This window comes from Diuraphis noxia, unplaced genomic scaffold (assembly GCF_037042655.1).
Source record: "Diuraphis noxia isolate RWA-SAM2 unplaced genomic scaffold, SU_Dnox_SAM2 contig0003, whole genome shotgun sequence".
In the NCBI taxonomy this organism is placed as follows: Eukaryota; Metazoa; Arthropoda; class Insecta; order Hemiptera; family Aphididae; genus Diuraphis; species Diuraphis noxia.
Window position 1 is genome coordinate 57,857,174 of NW_028301713.1, and position 23,732 is coordinate 57,880,905.

The 23,732-nt window shown below is 30.1% G+C and overlaps 1 protein-coding gene across 1 annotated transcript; it reads right to left on the bottom strand.

The window, feature by feature from the left end:
* Window positions 1-5,286: 5,286 nt before the first annotated feature.
* Window positions 5,287-23,239, bottom strand: LOC107173821 (uncharacterized). Its single transcript, XM_015524557.2, has 2 exons — window positions 23,104-23,239; window positions 5,287-8,463 (listed from the first exon to the last, which is right to left on the bottom strand). Exons 1-2 carry the CDS (start codon window positions 23,113-23,115, stop codon window positions 6,718-6,720), a joined length of 1,758 nt encoding a protein of 585 aa, XP_015380043.2. The 5' UTR covers window positions 23,116-23,239; the 3' UTR covers window positions 5,287-6,717.
* Window positions 23,240-23,732: the final 493 nt, after the last annotated feature.

A 23,732-nucleotide genomic window follows, 5' to 3' on the forward strand; every position in this document is an offset into this window, starting at 1 on the left:
TTTGGTGTATTGGGGGGACAAAATTTTGAAATTCCCAGTAGTTTTTAAAAGCACTGAGAAAAACAGAAAAAAAAATTAAATAAAAACGGGAAGTTTTACGCAAAATAAATTTTTGATATTGATGTAACTCTAAAACAAATTACCGTAGACACTGACATATTTTCATTGAATGTTTGACTGGAATTTTCTATACTTAATACAATTTTCGAAATATTTTAAATCTTTTCAAGTTATTTATAGATATTTGAAATGTTAGATCTTTTTAGTTTATTGCTTCAAAATGTAATGTAAGGTTCTTAAAATATTGTTACAACGACAGTTAAAAAATATTTAAAATACATAGTCACAATTTTTTTTTAATAAGGGTTTAAAGTTCAAATTTTGATCAACTACGTGCAAATCACGAAAATTTGCAATTTATTTTAAGTTAGAAATTCTTAATAATTTATCTTTTTAAATCTAAGATTTGAAAATTCAATACAAGATTCTTCATGAGTTTGTATACTTTTATCAAATAAAAAATATGTGCTGGAAAGGCAAATTAAATTTTTATGAACATTTGAATTACAACTACATTGGATATTCACTCAATTTCTGTTGTACCGATATTGTTATTCAAAAACAAATAGTTCTAGAAACTTGAAATTTACACCAAATGTCTATTTTATCAATTCCTATACTTGATAACATTTTTAACTTATTTCAACTATCGTAAGTTATTTATAGACATTTGAAATTGTCCGGTTTTTATTATTTTATTCCATAAATGTGATTACAATTGTATTTAATGGTTAATGGGTCAAAAATCTTGAAAATTTAATCCAGGGTTCCCCATAAATTTATATAATAGCAGTTGGAAATATTAAAAATAAATAGGAACCTACTTTTTTTTTCATCTATAATCATTTAAATATTAAATTTTGACAAAATTTATAAAACGTTTAATTTTTATTGTTATGGATTGAAAATTAAAAACAAAGTTCCATGCAAGTAGTTAATTTTGTGGCAAAAAAAAATTAAGAACTATACAAACATAGTTTTTTCATAATTATTTTAAGTTCGAATTTAGATGAAATTACCTATTAAATAACCAAAAATAACAATTTTAGCTATACCATTGTAATTTAAAAATATTATTCGTGGGTGCTTTAAATTGTATATACCTGTTACGAATGACTGAGTGAGTCGTGTGCATAATGAATTTGATTGAATTAATTTGAAATTTATTTGAAATTTATTTTATACGTACCTACATTTTTTATTTTAAGTAATAGCATTAATATAGAATAAAACTATAAAATATCCTTGACAGACAACCCGTCTCCGCTCAGAATCGTTGTTCGTATACAATGATATTAGATATCATTGAAATCAAATTCAATAACATACATCACAGTAACCCACTTGTAAACTATTTTACAGCAGAGTGACATCTACTTACCACCCTTTTTTTAGTTTTGAACATCACTACACTGGGTATTAAGTAACGAAAGTAGTTATACAACGTTTGAATCATATAAGTGATGTCATATAGTTTACGGAGGACAGCTATCTTTTAGGTATACATTATTATACAAATATACATACGAACGCGTTTCGCAGCGTCTTACTTGATGCAAATTTGAAACTTTAGAGTTAAAAATTGTACAGGTTGGACTCACCTTTCGGTGTCAGAAAGGTATAATAATAATAATATAACCCGACAAAACACTGCTCGCATAATTACAAGCGAGTATCACGAGGAACACCAGTCGGAATAGCTATAATAATATAATATAATCGAACGTGTCCTGAATGAATGACAGACTGACTGATCAACGCAGAACATAAACAATGATAGCTTGGCGCTTGAAATGGTCACTGTACCTTTGAACCACCATGTAAGTGTGCAAACTTAACAATAAGAAAGAAAGAAAGCATTTTCCAAAATTCGCATTTTAAAGTAGTGCTTGGCGCTTGCACAAGAATTTTGAAATTCAAGATGACCGATGAAAATTTGTTCACGAAGTGACATCTATATTAGTGCTACACATAAACTAAGATATTGGTTTTATAGTTTGCAGTGTAATTTTATGAAATTGTGCATGTGCAAAACGGGCAAACCAATCAGATTCAATTTAGTATTAATCAGTGTATAAGCCCAATAAAAAATATTTCCATTCTCTTTTGGGATATTACGGCAACACTGGAAGCCTAAATATTATACATAGATTACAGATGTTTATAAAAAATAAAACTACATTTGGCTTAGAGTATCAGACCTCTTGTTCATTATGAGAACTCTACATCCGTATACGTTCTGAGCGTGTGTGTGCTACTGCCACATAGGTGGTGTGGTCATCGATCGGCGGAGACTGAGGTACGCGGGATTAGCGGTCTTATCGCACCACGTCCAATGTGTATAGGTTATTTGCGTTGGACGTCACAACTTGAATAATATAATGATTAATAGTATTATGTCCTTTTCGCATTAAATGATTGGTGTATATTTTGATCAATACATTATTAGATGCCCATAGACGTAAACGTAACCAGAGGATGACCGTACATAGAGCCCTCGACCACTCAATTTACTAATTTTAAAAATGCTACGTCTGAAGCCCACCATACTTTAAGGCCTATAGTCACGCCTATGCAGATGCCATCACTTTTCGGAAGTATTATGACTGAATTCTATTTTCTCGGAAATAATTATTCTTTGAGCTGCAAATAATAACAGTGATGTGTGTTGCTCTCTGACGAATAATGTTGGCATGTGAAGTCAAGACTATTATTTTATAGATAAGTATAGTAGTACTTTTATCCACTAGAGTGTAGAGTGTACATAAGTCGTAGTTTTTCGTATTTTACATAAGTGTCACTTTTTTTGAGTTTTATAGTTCTAATAAATAAAATTTTCAAAACAGCACAATGACAATAATTAAAATTTATAAGAAGTTATAAAACATAGTTAACTCCAATTAATAGTAAAGGACTTCGTGACCCACATTTAACAGGATCTGGATTATTATTTTTACTTTTTACATTAAACGCATTAATTTCGAAAATACCTCATAGTCTCATATACAAGAGTCCTAATTTAACAACCCCAAAGAGTGTTCTCGAGATTCCTATTTTTTGCGTTAAGAAAATGTTTAAGCTTCCCAAAGGAAGTTTGCACGATCACGTAAATAATTATAGCTATAACTAAAACTAAACTAATAGGTATTATATTTTATAGTAGATAAATATTCTTCGATTCTTGTTGTTTCAAAGCGCTTTTGAGAAAACATTTAAAAACAAATTTGTGAACTGTACTCATTTAACACCTTTCAGTTCTAGATAATTTCGATAAATTTATAAATAATGAGCTTTAATTAAAATGCAATGGTAACATTCATAAAAAGTTTTTTTTTTAACATGAATTTGACAACTTTTGGTTTTTTGCCCATTATTTATAATTATAAACAATATTCAATTTTACATATTTGAGTATGTAGTTATACTATACGTACCTACAATATAACATTTAGCACAAAAAATATTACAACATTTAGTATGGACCCGCTAGCCAACGTCGTTTTTGTATCTGAGTATCTGAAGTCGCAAATCAAATAAACGTGAGTAGTGGGTAAAATCAAATACTTTTAAGATAGTAAATTATTTACATCGTAATTTATTGTGGGTATGATAATTTAATAATAGCTAAATAAACCAGTAGATGAACGTTGCGCAAATCGTCCGTTCACTTTTGTCAATAGATAGCGCTGCCATTATTGTTTTTGTATTTTTAATCATTTTCAGATTTTGAGTTATCGACTAGAGTTATCAAAGGTGTTCGAGTCCGGAGATTAAACTGGCAGAAGGACGAAAGTAGCCTTTGTAATTTGTACCAGAAATTATTCAAAATGTTAGTTAATAAGTATTATTCATTCTTCAACGTTATATAAATAAACGTCTCCGTTTAAAATGATTATTAATTTTCGAAATGTTATCATTTTCATGTTGTAACGTTATTTTATTAAATATTATTATACAGAGTAAATTTAGTTTAATTTACATTATTTTACTACGTTCGCTTAATAAATATATACATTTGCTATCTATATTTTATGAAATTATTCAAGTTCGATTTTTTCAGATTAATTTTCTCAGAAAAACTTCCAAACTACTTAACTACTGTATGTATTCGATCAGGTTCTTTTATAAATTTAAGAGCACACTACGGTAATAAACATAGTTTAGAAAACCCTACCTCTGTTCTTGAAATATTCATCGATGAAATAGGAATATTACACCGGCGGGTGGCGGTGATATATGATCAAAAACACGCAACTGAACAAGATTAATATTAAAGAAAGAATACTTTCATAGAACGTCAATTTTATTTTTTATTTTTTAGTTATTTTTAGTGAGCATTATTTAAAATCGTATTAATCACTTTTGGGCTCTAGCAATCTGTTTTAATAGTTACCGACAGAAATTAAATATTTTTATGCATTTTCTTTGGTTACCTGCTTTTGTAATTATCGCATAATACCTAATGAAATAATAATTTGGTTGACATATTCGAAGAATGTAGAAAATATCAAAAAACCAGAGAAGAATTAAACATAAGCCACGATATTGGAGAAAGTCTAGATCCAAATCCTGAAAACGAAACAAAAACGATATATTTCTTCAAACAATCTCAAATAATAAAGTAATAATAAGTTAACAACAACAATTTTCACATGTACATAATTATAAGACACAAAATGTCCAAAAATGTACATATTTATTTTGTATATTAAAATTAACAAATTTTTTTTTTCTTTCTTTCTAATTATAAAAAATTAATCCAACGCTAATGGCCCATAGTTGTCGAAGCGGAAATTCTTTGTAAATTTCAAGACCAATAAAAATAAAAAAATAAAAAATAAAAATAATTTGGTTGAAAGTGGAGCTCAATAAACTTATTAGTCTATATATTTTTCATAAGTTTAAATATTTCAGACTTGAATTAACTGGCTTGAAATTATTTCCAGGCATATATGAAAAAGTTCGTTTATATCTATGATTTAAGATAGTATTTTATCTTAAATCGTGATCAGATTATAAATATGAACAGTTATAAACATAATATGGTAAGTTCCAATGATTATAATAACTAGGTTGTGATGTGGGTGGGAATTTTAAAGCTTGCCCCAAACCTTTGAAATCCATCGATGAATGTGTATGGTACCTAAATTTATTTTGAAAACGATATAGGCAGTAGGTATACTATATTGCAGTGAGGTATCTTCCTAAAATATACTAATACGAAGATTTATCTTTAATTATATGATTTATTTATTTTTTATTAAATGGCACCAAACACAAAACAGTAAAATCAAAAAAAAATGTAAGAATATAACATGATTTATTATTTATAGTTAAATATTATATGCTAAATTAATATAATTATGTTTGATTATATTTTAAAAAAAATACTTAATTCTAAATAATATAATGTTATATGCTTAAAATTTAGTTGATGACCTAGTCCAGTGGTCGCCGGTCGGCAACCTTTTTTGACGGAAGAGCCAAAAGTTACAATATACAAATTTTTTCTGACTTTAAAGAGCCACTAAAAATTTTCATAATATTTTTAAATTTTAATAGCTACAATAATACAATTTTACAATAATTAATTAATCGGTTAAATCAAGAGCGATTCATTAAGATCAAAATATATAAAGAGTTACATCAATGGGAATATTGGCTATGCATGTCTTTTGAGAGTTTTGTCTGGCTCATAAGTTGTTGTTTTAAGAATCAAATTATTGTTATGTATTATTTCATATTTTCAAAAGCACCAAAACTAATACAATATAAATTATATTATAATATTATAAAATATTGTTTTTGAACATAATAACTATAAATTTTTGCATGGGAACTGGAGAGTCGTGACTTAAGATCCAAAGAGCCGCAGGTTGCCGAACCCTGACGTAGTCATATATGTATATTAAAATTAAAATAATACCTGTAAATAAAAACATAACACAGTAAGACTTGTATATTAGTAAGACAGTGAAGAATGATGCACCAAAACACTTTTAGTAAAACAATTATCTTTGAAATTAATTTATGTATGCCATTAAATTGAAAGTAAAGATGATAAACATATAAATACATAAAAATCATGTGAAATAAAACTTAAATTAACTATAAATACCTAATAATAATAACATTGCACTTTCGAACAGAATGTTAATTAATTATACAGTTATTATAAAAATTATAAATAAAAAAATTAATACAGATTAACAATATTATAATAATTATTAGATTATATACTGCATAATAATAAAATAAACGGTTCACCCGGCTACGATGGTCGTTTAAAAAAAATGTACGTATAATAAGACCTTATCAGATCATTAAAAACAATAAAAATAAAATGTAATGTCCGTTTAAAATACAAAAATACAAAATAATGCCCACTAAAAAGTAGTTATCCGGTTAGCTATAAAAAAAACCACGATTTGCATGTTAATAATAACTCATTTTCGACGTGTTATAGAAAACAATAATAATTTATCATATCATATAAGTGAGTGCTTGGAACTTAACGCCATTACGATATATTATTTCGCCGGGTTCAACCACGCAAGTGTTGTAGAGAAAACGAATCGACTAAAAAAATATTTCTAAAAATAAAAACAATAACATAACGGCAATAATCGCCACCATCGTTAGATTTCTGGATGGCGATCAGAACAAAAACGGCTGTGGTCCAATCGCGTTGTTGTTTCTGCCCTCGTGGTTCAATGCCAACACCTTATACACCACATCCAAGTCTCCTGGGAGTCTGGGCACTGACAACCCGTAACCGAACGTCTGCGGTTGTGGTTGCCTAAGCACTCGCTGTTGCTGCAGCTGCTGCAGTGAGTTTTGCTGGGCAAACTGTGGCAGAAGCACCAACGGACCGTCGCCGAACTGCAGTTGCTGTTGTGGAACGAATCGATTAGGTTGCTGCTGTCCTTGGACAGTTTGCAGTTGCAACTGCTGTGGCTGTGGTTGTTGCTGTGTCTGGAAGACCACAGCCGTTTGCTGCTGCTGCTGTTGTTGCCGTTGTTGCTGCTGCTGCTGCTGCTGCTGCTGCTGCTGCTGTTGTTGTTGTTGAAGTTGTTGTTGTTGTCGTTGTTTTTGTTGTTGCAGTTGACGTTGTTGGACGATCTGTTGCTGTTTTTGTTGTTCTTCGAGCACCGCCCTCTGCTGCAGCTGTTGTTGGAACCTCAACTGTTGTTGTACGGCAAACGACTCACGCTGCTGCAGTACTTCTCGCGACGGTGCTGACTGTAGCTGTTGCTTCGACAGCTCGACGCTTTTCAGGAACTCCAGTTCGTTCCTGTCCGGTTCGACCGTATTTCGATCGCCACCGTCACCCGATTCCGCCCGGGTTTCCAGGGCCAATATCTTCTGCCTTTCCAGCTGTCCCGGTTCCGTGAAAATGGGTATGACGCGTCGTGGGACGCCCGCTGAGTCCTGTTGCACCGTGAATGCCGTCAGTAGGGGTGCTTCGAAAAAGTCGACCACGGTGCCAGTGTCTGTGGACGGTGCTGTGGACGCGGCTGGCGTCGTACGCAGCGCATTGTTTGGCGCTTTGTCGTTCGAAATAGACTTGGTGGCGCTGGATGAATTGGGCGTTGGCGGCAATAGCGTCGGCAACAGCGCTGGTGACGTAGGCGCAGCTGACGTGCTGACTGTTGCCGTCTTGGACGAGACTGATGTAAGCGACGCTACCGTCGGACTAGGCAATGCTTCGGTGCGAGTGGTCAACGCTGCCGTCGAAGTAGGCAACGCTACTGTCGGCGTCTGCGCTAGCGTAAACACTTTCTGTTCTTGTTGCAGCTGTTCCGTTGGCTCTTTTACACTGAGTTGCAATGGAAGTTGTTGCTGGTTCTGTTGCTTTTGCAGGTCTTGTGACTGTAGTTTCAGCAATCCTTGATCTTGCGGCTGCTCCCGACTTTGCTCTTGGTCCTGCGACAGCTCCAATCTCTGCTCTTGATCCTGTAACTGTCTTTTCTGTTGATCTTGTAATTGTATTTGCTGTTGGCTTAGTATTTGTATTTGCTGTTGATCTAGTAATCGTATTTGTTTCCGTTGATGTTGCTGTTCTCTTTGTCTTTGTTGTTGCTGCTGCTGTTGTTGTTGTTGGAATTGTTGTTGTTGTTGCTGCTGCTGTTGTTGTTGTTGTTGGAATTGTTGTTGTTGTTGCTGAAATTGTTGTTGTTGTGATTCGACTTGCGCTTGTTTTACTTCAGTTACTCTATCCTCTTCTTCCAATCGATTAAGTACTTTAAGCAAAGCTTTACGTAACTTTGGATCTAGTTTCACCGGCTTTTTGGCCAGGTCGTTAATAGACTCTGCATCTAGAGAACTAGAAATTCCCAGTTGTTGTTGCTGATCTGCCCAACAAGAACCGGTGATTAAAAGAAGCACACATAATGATGATACCTATAAACAATATATATAAAAGATTTTAGTTACCTAATAGTTACAAGTTTACAAAAAAAATACAATTTGACAAAAAATATTTAAATCTATATGCACAAACATAATCTATAAATTATTTAAGATACGATAGGGTTTTTATTGGACACAGAAATATTGACGAAATCATTAGATAAGTTTAAAGAGAAAAGCAAAGGTATAGATTTTGAGAAATGTTGATGATTAAAGAAATTTTGTTGCACGATTTTATGTTCAACAAATCCTGATTTTTTTAAATCATTCTGTTAGCGCGAGAAAGCATATTATTATTGATCAATGAACTAAGTTTATTAGAACAGTATGGAATAATTGGAGTCGAAAATTTTGTGCAGTAGTTATTTAATCCAAATGAGGACTTATGAAAATAAAAACATTTTTTTTATTAATAATCATATAGTATAATATCTAACAAGTGTAAAAATATTGAAATCAAACATTTTTATTCACAATTAATGTTTACTGATAATATATTGAAATAATAACAAAGTATTTATAGTTTAAGTAAGTGGATGTAAAATATAATAAAATTAAAACATACGTTGAAATGTATTACTTGATTAAGAAATATTTATAGTTTTTATTTGAGTATCGGTAATAAATAAATTTTTATAATACTTTGCGTTTCACGTATCAATTATATTTAAATATTTCGATATTTTAAATTAAAATACAAGTAAAAATTATATCGTCTTAAAAATATAATTTATAATTAGTAATTTGTAATTATTTAATACAGTTGATTGTTGATACTCTAATATTCATTTCTAAATCATTTCTTAATTTTTAAAAAGTTTTAAAATATTTTAGGAAAGTTCTAATAAGTTGTTTAAAAAGTAGGTACCTATTTTTTAAACAAGTATGTCATTACACGATTTTTTTTCATTGAAAGTAAACATTTATTATTCATAACAACTTAAGAATACCCATATGTAATATAGGTAATAAGTATTTAATAGTTTTGAAACGTGTATTGTAATTTATTTTTGTGGTTTATGGATAGTATGGAGTTGTGGAAAAATTAAAATTTAACCGTATGATTTATTAAGTGCTTCAAACACATTAGATACTACTGATACTATAATAGTTACTCGTATGTACTTGCATATGCATCATGCATATCGAATCAGCACAGGAGGAGATGATAAACAATACTTTTCATACTCTCACGTGCATAATATATTGGTAATTACGGGTATTTTACACATCATTCAACATATTATTTTCACATTGCTTTCAATAGACTCGATTAACGAATAGACGATTAACGATTGCCGGTAGGTATTTATGCAGTGTGTATACACATATTATACTTGCATATTTTTAAAAATTTGTGAAACATAAATCGTGTGTGAACCGTAAGAAAATCAAAACAAATAAAATTTAGTCGATGACTAATGGAAAAAACAAACAATTTAAATTACCTACAACTCATGGCTATTATATTAGAATTTATAGACCTATAATTTTATCATACGCTTTATGAGATATTTATATTGGAATCCTACGAAAAAGATGTCGAATGATATTGCATAATTTTTACGATTGTAATAAATAATATTATAAACGTACTAAAAATGCATACAAGACGTAGTTCTATACACCTACTATTTTATTTTTATTCAGTCAAGACTTCAATATTTGAGGTCATTAGCATGTGTTATTACTGCGAGGAAGGTAATGGTTGGTTAGAACATGTGTATGTTTTGTGAGGATTTGTCACTAAAAACCACTCGGGTGTTCACACATCCGGGAACTAGTTACATTGAATAATGCTTGACTTCAGAACACGTTAGAAACTGAAGTCAAAAACCGAGCTATATATACTATAGGCCTTATACCATCCATATGAAATACTGCAGTATTATTATCTTAGCTTTTTAAAAAAAAATTGTTTTTCAAGTTCTTATGTTGATAACCGTTAAGTTGTTGTGTATAGGTTGTAGGTGAACCTCAATTTTTCAACAAAATCGTATGATACCATAATTATATTATAACCGATTAGTCCTCACACTACAAATACATGCTACCATTATGTGAATCAATGAAACTTTCTAATAGTAAAAATAATTATCCGTCGAAGAAACCTGGCAATGAGAAACATAGAAATAATTTAGTAAAGAATATATGCATGACAATTGAAAGGGTGGTTTATTAAAGTAAATAAACATGGAATAATCAAAAACGAAATATTCCTACTTTTTTCAAGAAAAATTATACTTTAACTTAACGCGCATTAGATGTTTTACCATAAAAAAAAGTTGCTAAAATATCTACTAAAGGCAAATAGATATTCAATTAAACGGGCTCCACTTAAGACAGTTTGACGCACCTATACAATATATTACATATACTGTCCTGAGCACACGTGCTTATAAGTCAATAACTATAGCACTTCTTATACAATAGGTATTATATTTGTTCATAGTTGGACGTAACTATATTCAAATATATTCAACGATACATAGGTACACTGTCTTATATAAAGTGTAGGTATACTGCTATAACATTTTAGTCTGTGGTGATATATTAGTTTCCGCAACGTTAAGTGGTCCGCTAAAAAGAGTGCTCGACCACGGAACTGTACAAACACACACACACACACAATAAATTATACACATGTGTAATATATAGCTGAAAATACCATTGTAATGTACCGAGCCAAGTCGTATTATTATTGTACAACATGGTATAATATTATTATCATCATCACAGAGGAGCGCCCCGAGTCCTTTTCCCCACTTGACAGTCGGTCGTTGGTTTTATTTATTTATTATTTGTACTCCGTCTCGCGAGGCGGCGCGTGGAGAAATCACCCATATATGTGCGGTTGCCTATTATAACATAGGTACGATCGCTCGTTTTGTTTACTCGACGGTCGTGTGCGAAATATCAAGTCATGAACTGTTGACCCGTCTGCGTAAAGACATGACCTCTCCGAGGCGGCAGAGGCAGAAAGCGTCGGAGTGAAAGCGCGTGTTCGGGTTGGGCTCTGTGTTCTCCGTCAAATTCGTTTTTTGATGCAACACGTCGTAATTCTGATTTATCATAATAATAGTAATAATAATAATAATAGCAAATAATACACCATCGGACGCGTCCGACGCGGGTGGCGAAATCGTAACGAAATATTTTATATTCTTTTTTTTTACTTTTTAATTCGATATCTATATTTTATCTATGAATCCGTTTTGCGGTTGACGTCTAAATATTCACGTACCTACCGCTAAACAATGTGTTCTTATGCAGTTATGCACGCGGTCGAGAAAAACGTGTAGAAGCTATTTTGTATTTATTTTTTTTTATAATAACGTTCGGGTGGAAGAGTCCGTGGCAGTGCCTACGATGATATTATTACCTTTATTATTATAACAACACGCGAGCACGAAATCAATGATTGTGCACAATACCACAATAGTACTACGATACTATAATGTATTATATCAATAGGTATAATATTGTGCGATGATATCTATACATCGAGACGACCGGAGAACATGTCAGAACAAGGTAATATTTTTAATCCTATGGGCCTATCATAAATTATAATATAGGTTATATTTTATTATCGTATACTGAAGTCTGCATATTATGGTATACAGTGTTATTATAAACGATCGTTGACATAATAAGTTCAAGCGGATAAAACTAGATAATAATATAATATTATTGTAAAGGAAATAAATAGCATCGTATATAATAAGAACGTCTAAACGTACCTGTGATGTGTTTCATTCCAGATATTGAGTTTAGAATATTGTATATTTGTATTGTTTAAAAGTTCAATTTTAGTCAATATTATATTATACTTATTTATTAGTTTAAAACAGCGTTTCTTAAACTGTGTTCCACGGAACCTTGGGGTTCCGCGTAGATCACTCCACTACTTCAGGGTTCCATGAAGCTTTTTTTTTTTTTTTTTAATGTTCAAGAAAATTACTTTAAAATATCCATTATGGAAAATAATACTTGTATATTAAATAATAATGTATAAGCCATATGGAATAATCTATCAGCTAACTCTATTTATTCAATAATCTATACTTCTACTTAATATTATAATTTATTTGCAAATAATCCTAAAAAAAACTAAAAAGGTAAAAAGAATTAGGGGTTCAACGATAAAAGTGGACATCAAAAAGGGTTCCACGGATAAGGAAGTTTAAGAAACGCTGGTTTAAAATATTAATAATATTATTTATAGTTACTTTTGGTTACTGAAAATGATATGCGTATCAGATATATTTACAATTATAATATTACTAAGCATTTGAAATTGCCACAAATTACATTTGATATATTATTAATATATGTGCATTTTTTTTTTAGTGTCGTTCTTGTCACACTAATTTTGGTGAAAATGTTATATATTATTTTGTTTATATCTTTTGCGCTCATTTCTTAGAGCCATCATGAAAAGTACTTCCCTTACCTAACGATTTAACAGTAATACGGATGAAATATGTTTCCGTCGATATTTAATCGTATAAAAAAATATATTTGATTAAAATTGAGTAGCGATATTTACTATAATTAAATAGTTTTTGATTTACATTAAATACATTCGGATTTACCGAGGTGCAGAATATGCCTCATCCGTTATATACGAACACATACTATTTATATATAGTCGAAAAACAGTATAGGTACCTATAATGGGTATATACAATAATAAAAATAATAATCGGGACTTTCGGGTGAAAGTGGCAAAATAACACCCATGACCGCATACAAAACCGATTTTGATTGTGAATATCTGCCGGCGCCATCTAAATAATGGCCTCGCGCGAGCATAAAAGCACTGCTGATACAGCTGATGTATTTTATACTTTGTGTGAAACGCTGCTACGTAATATTATTTTTCATTCCTCCAGAAAACATAATAATAATATTACGATAATAATAATTACACATAATACTATTAAATTATAATATATTGTTTCTAATATCTGCGGCGGGACACGCGTAATTATCGAAATCTGTACGTGGTAGTGTGTAGCCCACTCGTCCTTCTCATCCTCCTCTTCCTCCTCCTAAAAATATATATATTTTTGTATATTATTACACTATTACGCGCATCCGGAGCTGTCGGATAAGCGACGAAATTATTATTATGGCGAGCGATTTGTTTTACGGCGGCGGTGTTCACACGCTACCCGCATTGACGACGCATATTATTATTATGACGAAACATCGTAACCGCAAATTTCGCGACTTTCCTGCAGCAGCAACAGCGATCGCGGGCGTTAGGTATGTCCGCGCTAATAACAACGAATATAGCATCGAAGACGGGACGATGCTCGATCATAATAATATTATTTTATGTTGTCATAATTACAATGGTTGGTACGACGACGATAAACAGCACGTCCGACAAAAATAAAACGCAATTTGAGCCGGAATAACGAATTAAATGGTGAAGAAGACGCGTGACGAGTCGACGGGAGCCTACCTGTATGGCTATATTATATGTATATACCGCGGTGGTCGATATTTTTGGTGTCCACGGTACAACTCCATTATAACGTTATAAGCGCATAATATTGTATATACTTACTAATCACGCACCGTGTGCGATCCTCTCGACAAGGTGTATACAACAGTATCATGATTTCCGCGTGTATATAATTGTATGCATTTAACGCTTGTATACGAATTATGAGAGAGGATGCTGATGCTCAGAACACAACATATTTGTTACATTTAGCGCATTTAGATCCGAGATACACATGCGCGCGACATACGTAAAATGCGTTCACATAAAATCGAGTTTTGGTAATTTTTATTTTATTAACTTTCTTTCAGTAAAATCGCCGATTGAATATAAATTATCGAAGATTTTCAAGGATTTAATATTTCGATATAACTCCACTTCGTAATATTATTATACTCCACAATTTAAGAATTAAAACAAATATATTTATTATAAATTTAAACGGATATTGTATTGTTTCAGGCGAATCCATATTATTATTATATCGCATACTCTCAAAAATATTATAATTTCTACAAATATTTCTATTTACATTTTGATTACTCACTCAAAAACAATAAATATATAAACAAATAAATGATATTGCACTAATGCGTTTTGTCTATAATATGTTGCGCGTGGGATAGACAGCGAAAACAAACAGTATGCGCTGACATCCACTTATTAATATCACTGAACGTGTTTGCACACAATGCGTATATGGGATGTAATGCATAATCGCGGAGAAAGTTCACTCGCCGTATATATATATCATACATTATATACACATAAGCTCACGCCCACCCGGTTACATCGGAGATGCAGCATCGCGGTATGGGTAGGTAATATGAATTCCTACATGTATATCGTATATAATATAGTAGACGATGATTTAGTCTCGGACGACTACTTTCATCCGATATCGATCTGGCGGTGCACAATATGACGCGTATAATAATGTGTGTGTGTATATATTTATAATATGCTCGTCTTATTACGACAGACTTAGGTATATAATGTGTACACACATATCGTATGAATGTTCTTCTCTTTTCGCGTTCACGTCGCCGCGCCTTTTCGCCGGGCGAAAGGTCACGACCGCTGCCGCATAATACATAATAATATAATGTATCGTATTATCATTATTATATTGGGTATATTATAATATTATTATGAACAACAATTATTATATTAATATGTTATGTGTATAGATACGATCACCGGTCCGCCATCGAATATCAATCGCGAGCGCGTCTCATACCTCGGGCCACGATTATTATACAATTACCCAGGTAATTATATCAAACGAAGAAAGTCACCGCCTATAATATAAATAAATCACAATAACACATGTTGTATTCCGGTCCGATTGACGTCGTATAACACAATATACCACCGAGTGTAACAGTGCAGGTTTTAATATTATGTACCTATGTGATCTTCCCAAGGATCCGGTGGCTCTAAGATTTCATGCAGCCACCGGTCGAGGCTGTTGAACTGGTGGCCGCGAGCATTTACCACAGCGATTAGAGAGTCATCGATCGGTATCCGGACAAAAAAGAACTCGAATACTATAAAGTATAGGAAACGTTTAAGAAGTGACGGTTGAAAACAATTATTCAGACCCACATTTTATAAAACAAAATAGGTACTGATTTCAAAAAAAATTTGAATTTTACAAATAGATACTTTCAAAATCACGATAATTAACCATCTAATCATATCTTGTCGATAATTAGTTATTTATTATATTTTGTGATTTCTGCAGTCATTTCAGAATACTTGCAGTACACCCCAGTAGTCCAGATGTAGGTATACATGTGATTTTTTATTTTGTACACTACGTCATTGATTTAGTAAATTGTCTCTATGAATCTCTGCACCATATTAATTATTCATGATTATTTTACTAGGTACACATTTCATTTTTTATAATAATAGAACAACTTTTCCGAAGACTTTTTTCCTGCGATTCTATCAATTATCAATTGCAAATATCGGTCCTTGTGATATTACATTCGTTTACGCCTCGACAGTTATAACTTATATTGTCATGGTATAAAATTAAGCTATTTTTACAATTTTTTTCTGCTGCCTAAAAATAAAAAAATCGTTATAATTTAAAATTCTGTTTGAGAAACCTTAAAATCTAAATAACAATATTGATGACGTGTCAAACACACATTCTGTTTAGCCGTTATCTGTTACGCAAAACATATTTTCATCACATGCGGACATAAAAAAATAGATAGGCATAATAATAAATGCTGTGTATAAACGTGTACACAGTGCTGATGTGCTCTTTTCGATTGTTTGTTTTTCTCGCGAGTACGTCGCCGACGGGAAACAAAATACCCATATCATTAGGCTGTAGGTAGGTATACCAATTATTATATACCTACCTGCGGCTGACTACCGTCTACAACTACCATTACAATGCTATATTATAACATTATTACTATGGGTGTTTAAACAGCGAGCTCGCTTTCGATTTTTTTTTTTATTATTATTCTTGGTTTTTTTCAAGACTAATTAATTAACTAATTTATTCAATATAGATGTATATTTTATGTACGCCACAGTTACCTCTGAAGTGCAACTACAACTATGTATTATATTTTATTATTGTGTTACGATGCGCTGACCATGTACACTGGGTCAGAATATTTGTAGTACTATGTTATTATTATTATATATTATATATATTTTGTATTGTATAATTTAATTGTGTAAAATCGAGTTTTGCAACAATTTATATGTGGTTTCGTTAATAGCGGTTTTTCAATAGGCACTCGCCCCCCTGCCCTTGGATTTTTTTGTGTCAACTGATATGTTCTGTAAGTTATATATGCATATATATAAGTTATATATGCAACTATTATGGTGGGTGGGGGGCACAAAAATTTAAAATAGCCCCCCCCCCCTTGATGTTTTATCAAAACCGCCACTGGGTTTCGTTGGACCTATAAAAGACAAAAAAAATCGAAAAAATAAATTTTTACATGATGCGATTCACTATGACTCATTATAAAAATATGCTGATTTTTAGTATGATTCTTTTAAAAATTTACACTAATTTTCTAGAAAGGTTTTAATGTATATAGATATAATTTCTTGAAGTTTCATAATTTAAAATCATTCCAAAATATTTATGAAATAAAATTGATTTTTTTACCATAGGTATTATAGTCTCTACTTTTCGATTGTCCACATTTATTTAAAATAGTTAATTAGGTATAATTTATCAGAATTTAGAAATTTCGATGAGTGGATGAGTGGATCTACTATTCATACGGGTACACCAAAAATTATTGGTTCCTCTATTTTACTCATCAAAAATTTTAAATACTTATAAAGCCATAACTTATAATATTAAAATTAGTTATTAATTTGTAATATATTCCATTTATTTATTTTGTCTGGTTATGACATCAAATTTTCTATAAAAAAATATTTTCAAAAAACTTAGAAATTTTCGATAAGTTTTAGTATAGGTAGCTATAAAATAATTTCCTTTTTATTATTAAAATATGTAGGTCTTGAAAAAAATTTAAACATATTTAGAAGGCACCTATCTAAGGTAACATGGCGGACGTTATTTAATATTACATTGACACTTTTATTTTCGAAGTAAACTCCCTAGGATTACGTGTCTTAGAATATTCGTGATTAAAATGAATATAAAAAATTTATATAATATAACATATATCTTTATGACATTTTTATTGTAGCACGTAAATGTACTTATACGAATAGATCAATAAAACATATAATTTATTGACTTTAATTGATATCACAAACATACGCGACACGTATCTCATACATTAATATACTCATAATGACTAGTATCATGTAATAGTGTGCATTTAAGTTATCTGTCGGATCATGTATGTGTGTACGTATGGATTGCATGGTTCGGAATCGCTAACATGAACTCTTTGAACCTTGTTACTATGCCGAGACCGTAAAATGTTTGTAATTGTATGTATTATTTTCATTTTCATATCGAAATTCTTAAATAATTTCTAGTTGCAGATGCATTGTTTTCATTTTTCGTTATTGGCTACAACCAATGAACTTTCCATGCTCTTTTTCATGATATATAATACATTATGTCGTTTGTTGCACAATAATATTGTATACCATACTATATAGGTGCTTATTAAAAAATATTGAAGAAAATATTATCATTGACCATTGTCGAGTCGTGCCAGTGTAATAATGAATTTAAGATTGAAACACGATTAATCGAAATCCACAACCCCTATTCGAAATTACATATTTCAATAGGTATTGCCTATTAACTATATAGGTATATATTATATAATGTAAAATTCCTATAGTTACTTTTACCAGTAAGAACTTGATGAGCATAATTTTTTTGCAATTAAATTATATTATTACACTCTATCCAGCGAGAGAACACGCCACGGTCCGACGAAAATTGGTTCTTCTGCGTATCCCAGCGTGTACCCTGCCCTTCCATAGTAGAACCAAATTCGTTGACAGAGTTCTGTGTGATTATGCACAGAATCAGATGTGTTCTATTGCTGGATAAAATATACGTTGGTACCTAGGTATTTAATATAAAGCAGTGTGCTCCATGAAAAATTGTCTGATATCAAAAAAATCATTTTACTGGTTTTGGTCGCAGCGCGATCAAGTGAACAAGTTGAAACTCTGGTTTTTCCACCTCTACCAACAACTTTTGAAAAACTGATTGAAATAATCTATAGGCACGAGCTTGGTCATCATAATTTTATAGCCTTTATATAGACTTTATAGCCATTGCGAGAGGGATGAGGCATATCAATCATTTTTGAGGAAAATATGGGGAAAAAAAACTTGATGACTATTTTGATTGGTTACTGTTTTTATTTTGTAAGAGTAATACATTAATCTTTTAAGTAGTTTTGAAACCAAGACATTATTCATGGATCACCCTGCAGTATTGTGCATTTATTGAGAGCTCATCAAGATATATTTCACCAAGGCTTAAGCCAATTAAACTGCAGAGTTCCATTGCTACTAGATTGGTGCAGTTCAACGATATGATCTCACAAATAAGAAACTAGTTTTTCGCAATTAAATACATGTTATATAGAAATTATACATGGCAGAAAATATATTAAAAATACTTCAACACTAAAATATTACGTATCGCAGTATATATCCGTTTATAATTATTTATGTGGGTGGCTTACGATAATAAACAAACAGGTTCTTATTATTAACTATCCAGTCATTAATTGCAAAGATTGATAAATTATAATATTTGAAAACTTATTAACGGAGTTTTATGTTACTCGGGTTCAATTCAAGTTTCTTTAATATTCTTATTTCTTACATAAATACCGTCAACGATAGTGTTACTTATTTAACTAATAAAATATTTGGGCATAAAATTGATATTGAAATCTCTAAACTACGTATCGTATAATAAGTGGAGTAAGAGATGAGAGCCAACTTGAAAAATGATAATCTTAGAAAATTTCAAATATTAGCAATGTCCATTTATTTGTTGCTTATTAATATGGTTTATGAGTTGATCAAAATAGTATAAATTATAAATATGAATAAAAATTGATATACAATTATGTAAAATTATTTATCGTTCTCGTCATATTGACTAAATGGTAACATTGGACCGGTTTACAAGAAATAGTATGGTATTAATAACCAATTATTATGGTAGTATTATAACCATTTAATATAAATATAAATATTATTGATATACCTACATTTTTGTCTTTGATTTATTAATTTTACATATATCTTATATTTGTGTTTTTAATATTCTTTGATAAAATACAATATTGTACAAGATGATTTTTTAAACGTAACGTTTTAGTGTCAAGAGTTAATCTAGATTAACAGTTAATTTATTGTTGTTACCTATTATATGGTATCACGATGTAATCCACTCGAAAATAAGTAGGTAATAACTAATTAGTCCAGTTTTGTAAAAATAAATGGTCTGATGATCATGAATGACTTATATTTTATAATTTATTAAGTAATAATATTGTGTGGTTCATTTTATTTTTCTATGTAGGATGGATGCTTCTTATTATTGCGTGGTAATACGTTTTGATCAATAGATATTTACTATAGCTTTTTATTTCGTCTGCGTATTATTTTAACAAGATGTTCGAATAATAATGTCCAACCATAATGGCAAAATGTATAAAGTACATTTAGAATTTCGCCAAAATCATTGATTTTTGTCTTGTCACTCACATGTACCTGCATAATATAATATTATACAATAAACGTAAATACTTAAGACTCAGTGCTTTCATTCATTATTCTGTAAATAATTGTATTCTAGTAGATTTACAGAAAAACAAATAATTATATTGAAAACACTAAGCGCTTATAAACACGGCAAGAAACTCGTTTACTGAATAAGAAGTCATGAATAAATATTGGATGTCACGAGTATACTTTCGTTCTAACACTACGTACCTTCTCCAGTCAAGTGTGTACATTATAGATATGTACACACTATAGACACTAAATTATATAATTGGAAAAACGATCGTGTAATCGACCTCAAGACGATGTGTTTTTGGTTTTTAAAACAATATAATATTGTATATTTTTTTTGGAAACAGAATACATTTAACAACAACAAAAAACCATTGTTTTATTAAAAATTATTAAAAAACGAAAAATATCAGCAGTAATAGTAGCATAATAGCTTTACCGTGTCAAATTACGGGATGTACCGATTTTTATGTACTTGATTAATCGATTGCAAATTTTTTCACGAGTGTTGACGAGGGTAATTTAAGTTAATAACTAGACCATGAATTTTAAGAAAAGTTACCTCTATTTCCATATTTATAAAGGCATAATGCTAATAATTCTGATAATACCACGTCTTTAGAGTTTGAATGAACCTACCGACATAAAAAAAATTCGAAGTGTTAATGAACTGTTAAAGTCTTGCAGGCACGGATAAATTAAATAACATGATATTGCGCAAAGTGCTAAGACCAATAAAAAATAAATAAATATTGTTTCGACGATCTACGTGATTCGTATAGATAATATTGTATGAAAACATATAATATTGTGTACATATAGATATATGCACGTCGGCTCACAAAAAAATATTAAAAGTTTTCACGTAACAGATTTACCTATCAATTGACATAATCTGTTAGAGGGTTTATGGTCTTTGACTTATTGTGTCTAGTTACTGGTTAGGTTATACAATGTCTCGTCTAGTAGCATACTGCAATGTGTAATGTGTTTAATTATACCCAGCTGATATTATATACCATTCACATGATAATTTGTTAACGTTACCACGCATTATTATATATTGGTTAAATTTTGTACTTTTCAGAAATGCGTTTTCACGTATTGATAAATATCTAAAAGTACATATTTTATATAGATAATATGGTAAGATATACAGCTAAAAAATAAATAAATAATAATTGTTTTGTAAGATTTTTAATACCTCTGATTTATTTTTCTACATTTTTAGCTTCATTACCTGACGAAACAAGTTACTTTTATAATATTGTGGTTACATAGAAATATCAAATACATATAGATTAAATAGTGTATTTATACTAATGATAATATCTTAATTTTAGATAATATCGGAGGAATATGTGGACCGCTACTCCACTTATCTACACGTAGAATCCTTATTAATAAAAATATATTTGTTCAGTTTACACGCATATAAATTTAAAAAAATTCTGCTCCCGCGATTATGAAACTATGAAACTAAAAAGAAATCGATTTGTAAAAATAATAGCTTTAACATTTTGTTATGATTAGTAATTTTACTAACTTAAAACTATGTGAAATATTTTTTATAAAAGCGTAAAAAAATATATAAATAAAGATTTAAATATATAGTGGGTGGTTTTTAATGTTTAAAAAAAAAGGACTACCTGGGTACCCAGTGATGTAAATAGTAAATAGTACATAATATGATAATTTTAAATAAAATAGCATAATTAATCAGACTTAGTCGATGACCAATATACAATAAAAAACAATATACACTCCTAATAAAAATAAATAGGTATTTTAAGATCCCTAAGCTATTTTACATACCATATTATTACAATACTGTTGTGGTTGTTTAATTAAGAAATCATCGATAAAAATAACAATAATAATAATAACTTACTTCAATGTGTATGAAATACACTATATTTACTATGTTAAGATTACGCTATTTTCGTGTATTAATATGTGTTTTGTAAGTCACTATATACCATATATATTGTATGTATGTGTGTATGTTTGTATGCGTACATGCGTAATGTATATAATGTATAAGAATTTATATATTTATTAGGTTAAAAAGTTATATAATTTTTAGAATTATGTATTATTTTTTTTAATAACATAAATAATTATTTTCAGCTCTATACGTATTAATTCACACACTATCTGCTAAAACAATTGGTAAGTGTAATATAAGTTAAAAAATTCGTAAAAGTGAAAATAAAATAAAACGCACATACGATTTATACTCAAGTAATTATTTCATATTTCCGCTTTTTACCTGATTCGATCTAAAATAATAATTATTTATAAAATGTGGACTATGTAAATAATAATATTAATTTTTTATTCTATCATCAATATGAAATAAACTCTAAAAATTTGAAATTTAACTTTTTATAATTAAATTTATAACATCAATAAAAACAATAATTATTTTTGCTGATACAAAATTTCAAAACTGAGAGTAAAATTATTTTATTTTCAAATTCTACTATATTAATTTTAGTTATTATTGTTATTCATATTCTACTCTTAGAATTGTACTTAAGAAAAATGTATCCAGAAATAGTTTTAATAAAAGTTTAAAATTAAGTTTAAATCAATACATGTAGATAATAAATAAAATTTTCATTCGAGTGACATACATCATGTAGAATTAATAATAATAAAATGTATGCAAATAATTTTATTACTAAAGTTTGAATATGAAGAAAAAAAATGTATAAATATTAAAACACGAGTCACACGTAAAACCACTGCTATTGTAATAAAAATCGTAATTAAATTGAAAAAATAAAGACTAATATTATATTTGAATATAAGTGTTTATACATAAAAATAAGATTTATAATAAGTTGTGTTCTACTAACCTGGAGTATCATGGTGATGTTGTTGATAGACGTTCTGGATGGCGACTAAGCCAGTCTCAATAACAATATCACGACGACGATGAGCAGATCGTAACGGTAACCGGTCCCCTTGTGGAGAACCATCATAGTCTCCGGGGGGCGAAAATTTCACTTTTTAAGGTCACGGCGATTGATGATCTCAACATGAACAATGTGAATAATAATAATAAATCCCTCGTGAAATGATATATGATTAGATAGTAGTATAAATGCATAAAGCTTCCGGATATTCTTATTAACGAATCAACCATTGGGAGGTATGTAGGTATATATTACTGTATAGATGAGACAGGCAAGTAATAAATACGAATCTTTGAGTGAACTCAGTAAAATATGGATATCATTTATCAAAAATAAATAATAATAAATAATAAAACCATGGGAGAATTTACAATATTTTTGATCTTTTAGTAGTTAATATCAAATACCTAATAAATGTAGACTTACAAGTAAGATTTTTCCCTTAACCATCTTTATATATCTATACTTTTATAATATTTTTAGTATTTTATTAAATTAATAGTGTTTGTATATATTAGGTATGCATTGTAGTTAAATAGTTTCAAAAAAAATATTACAAGCATGTTCTA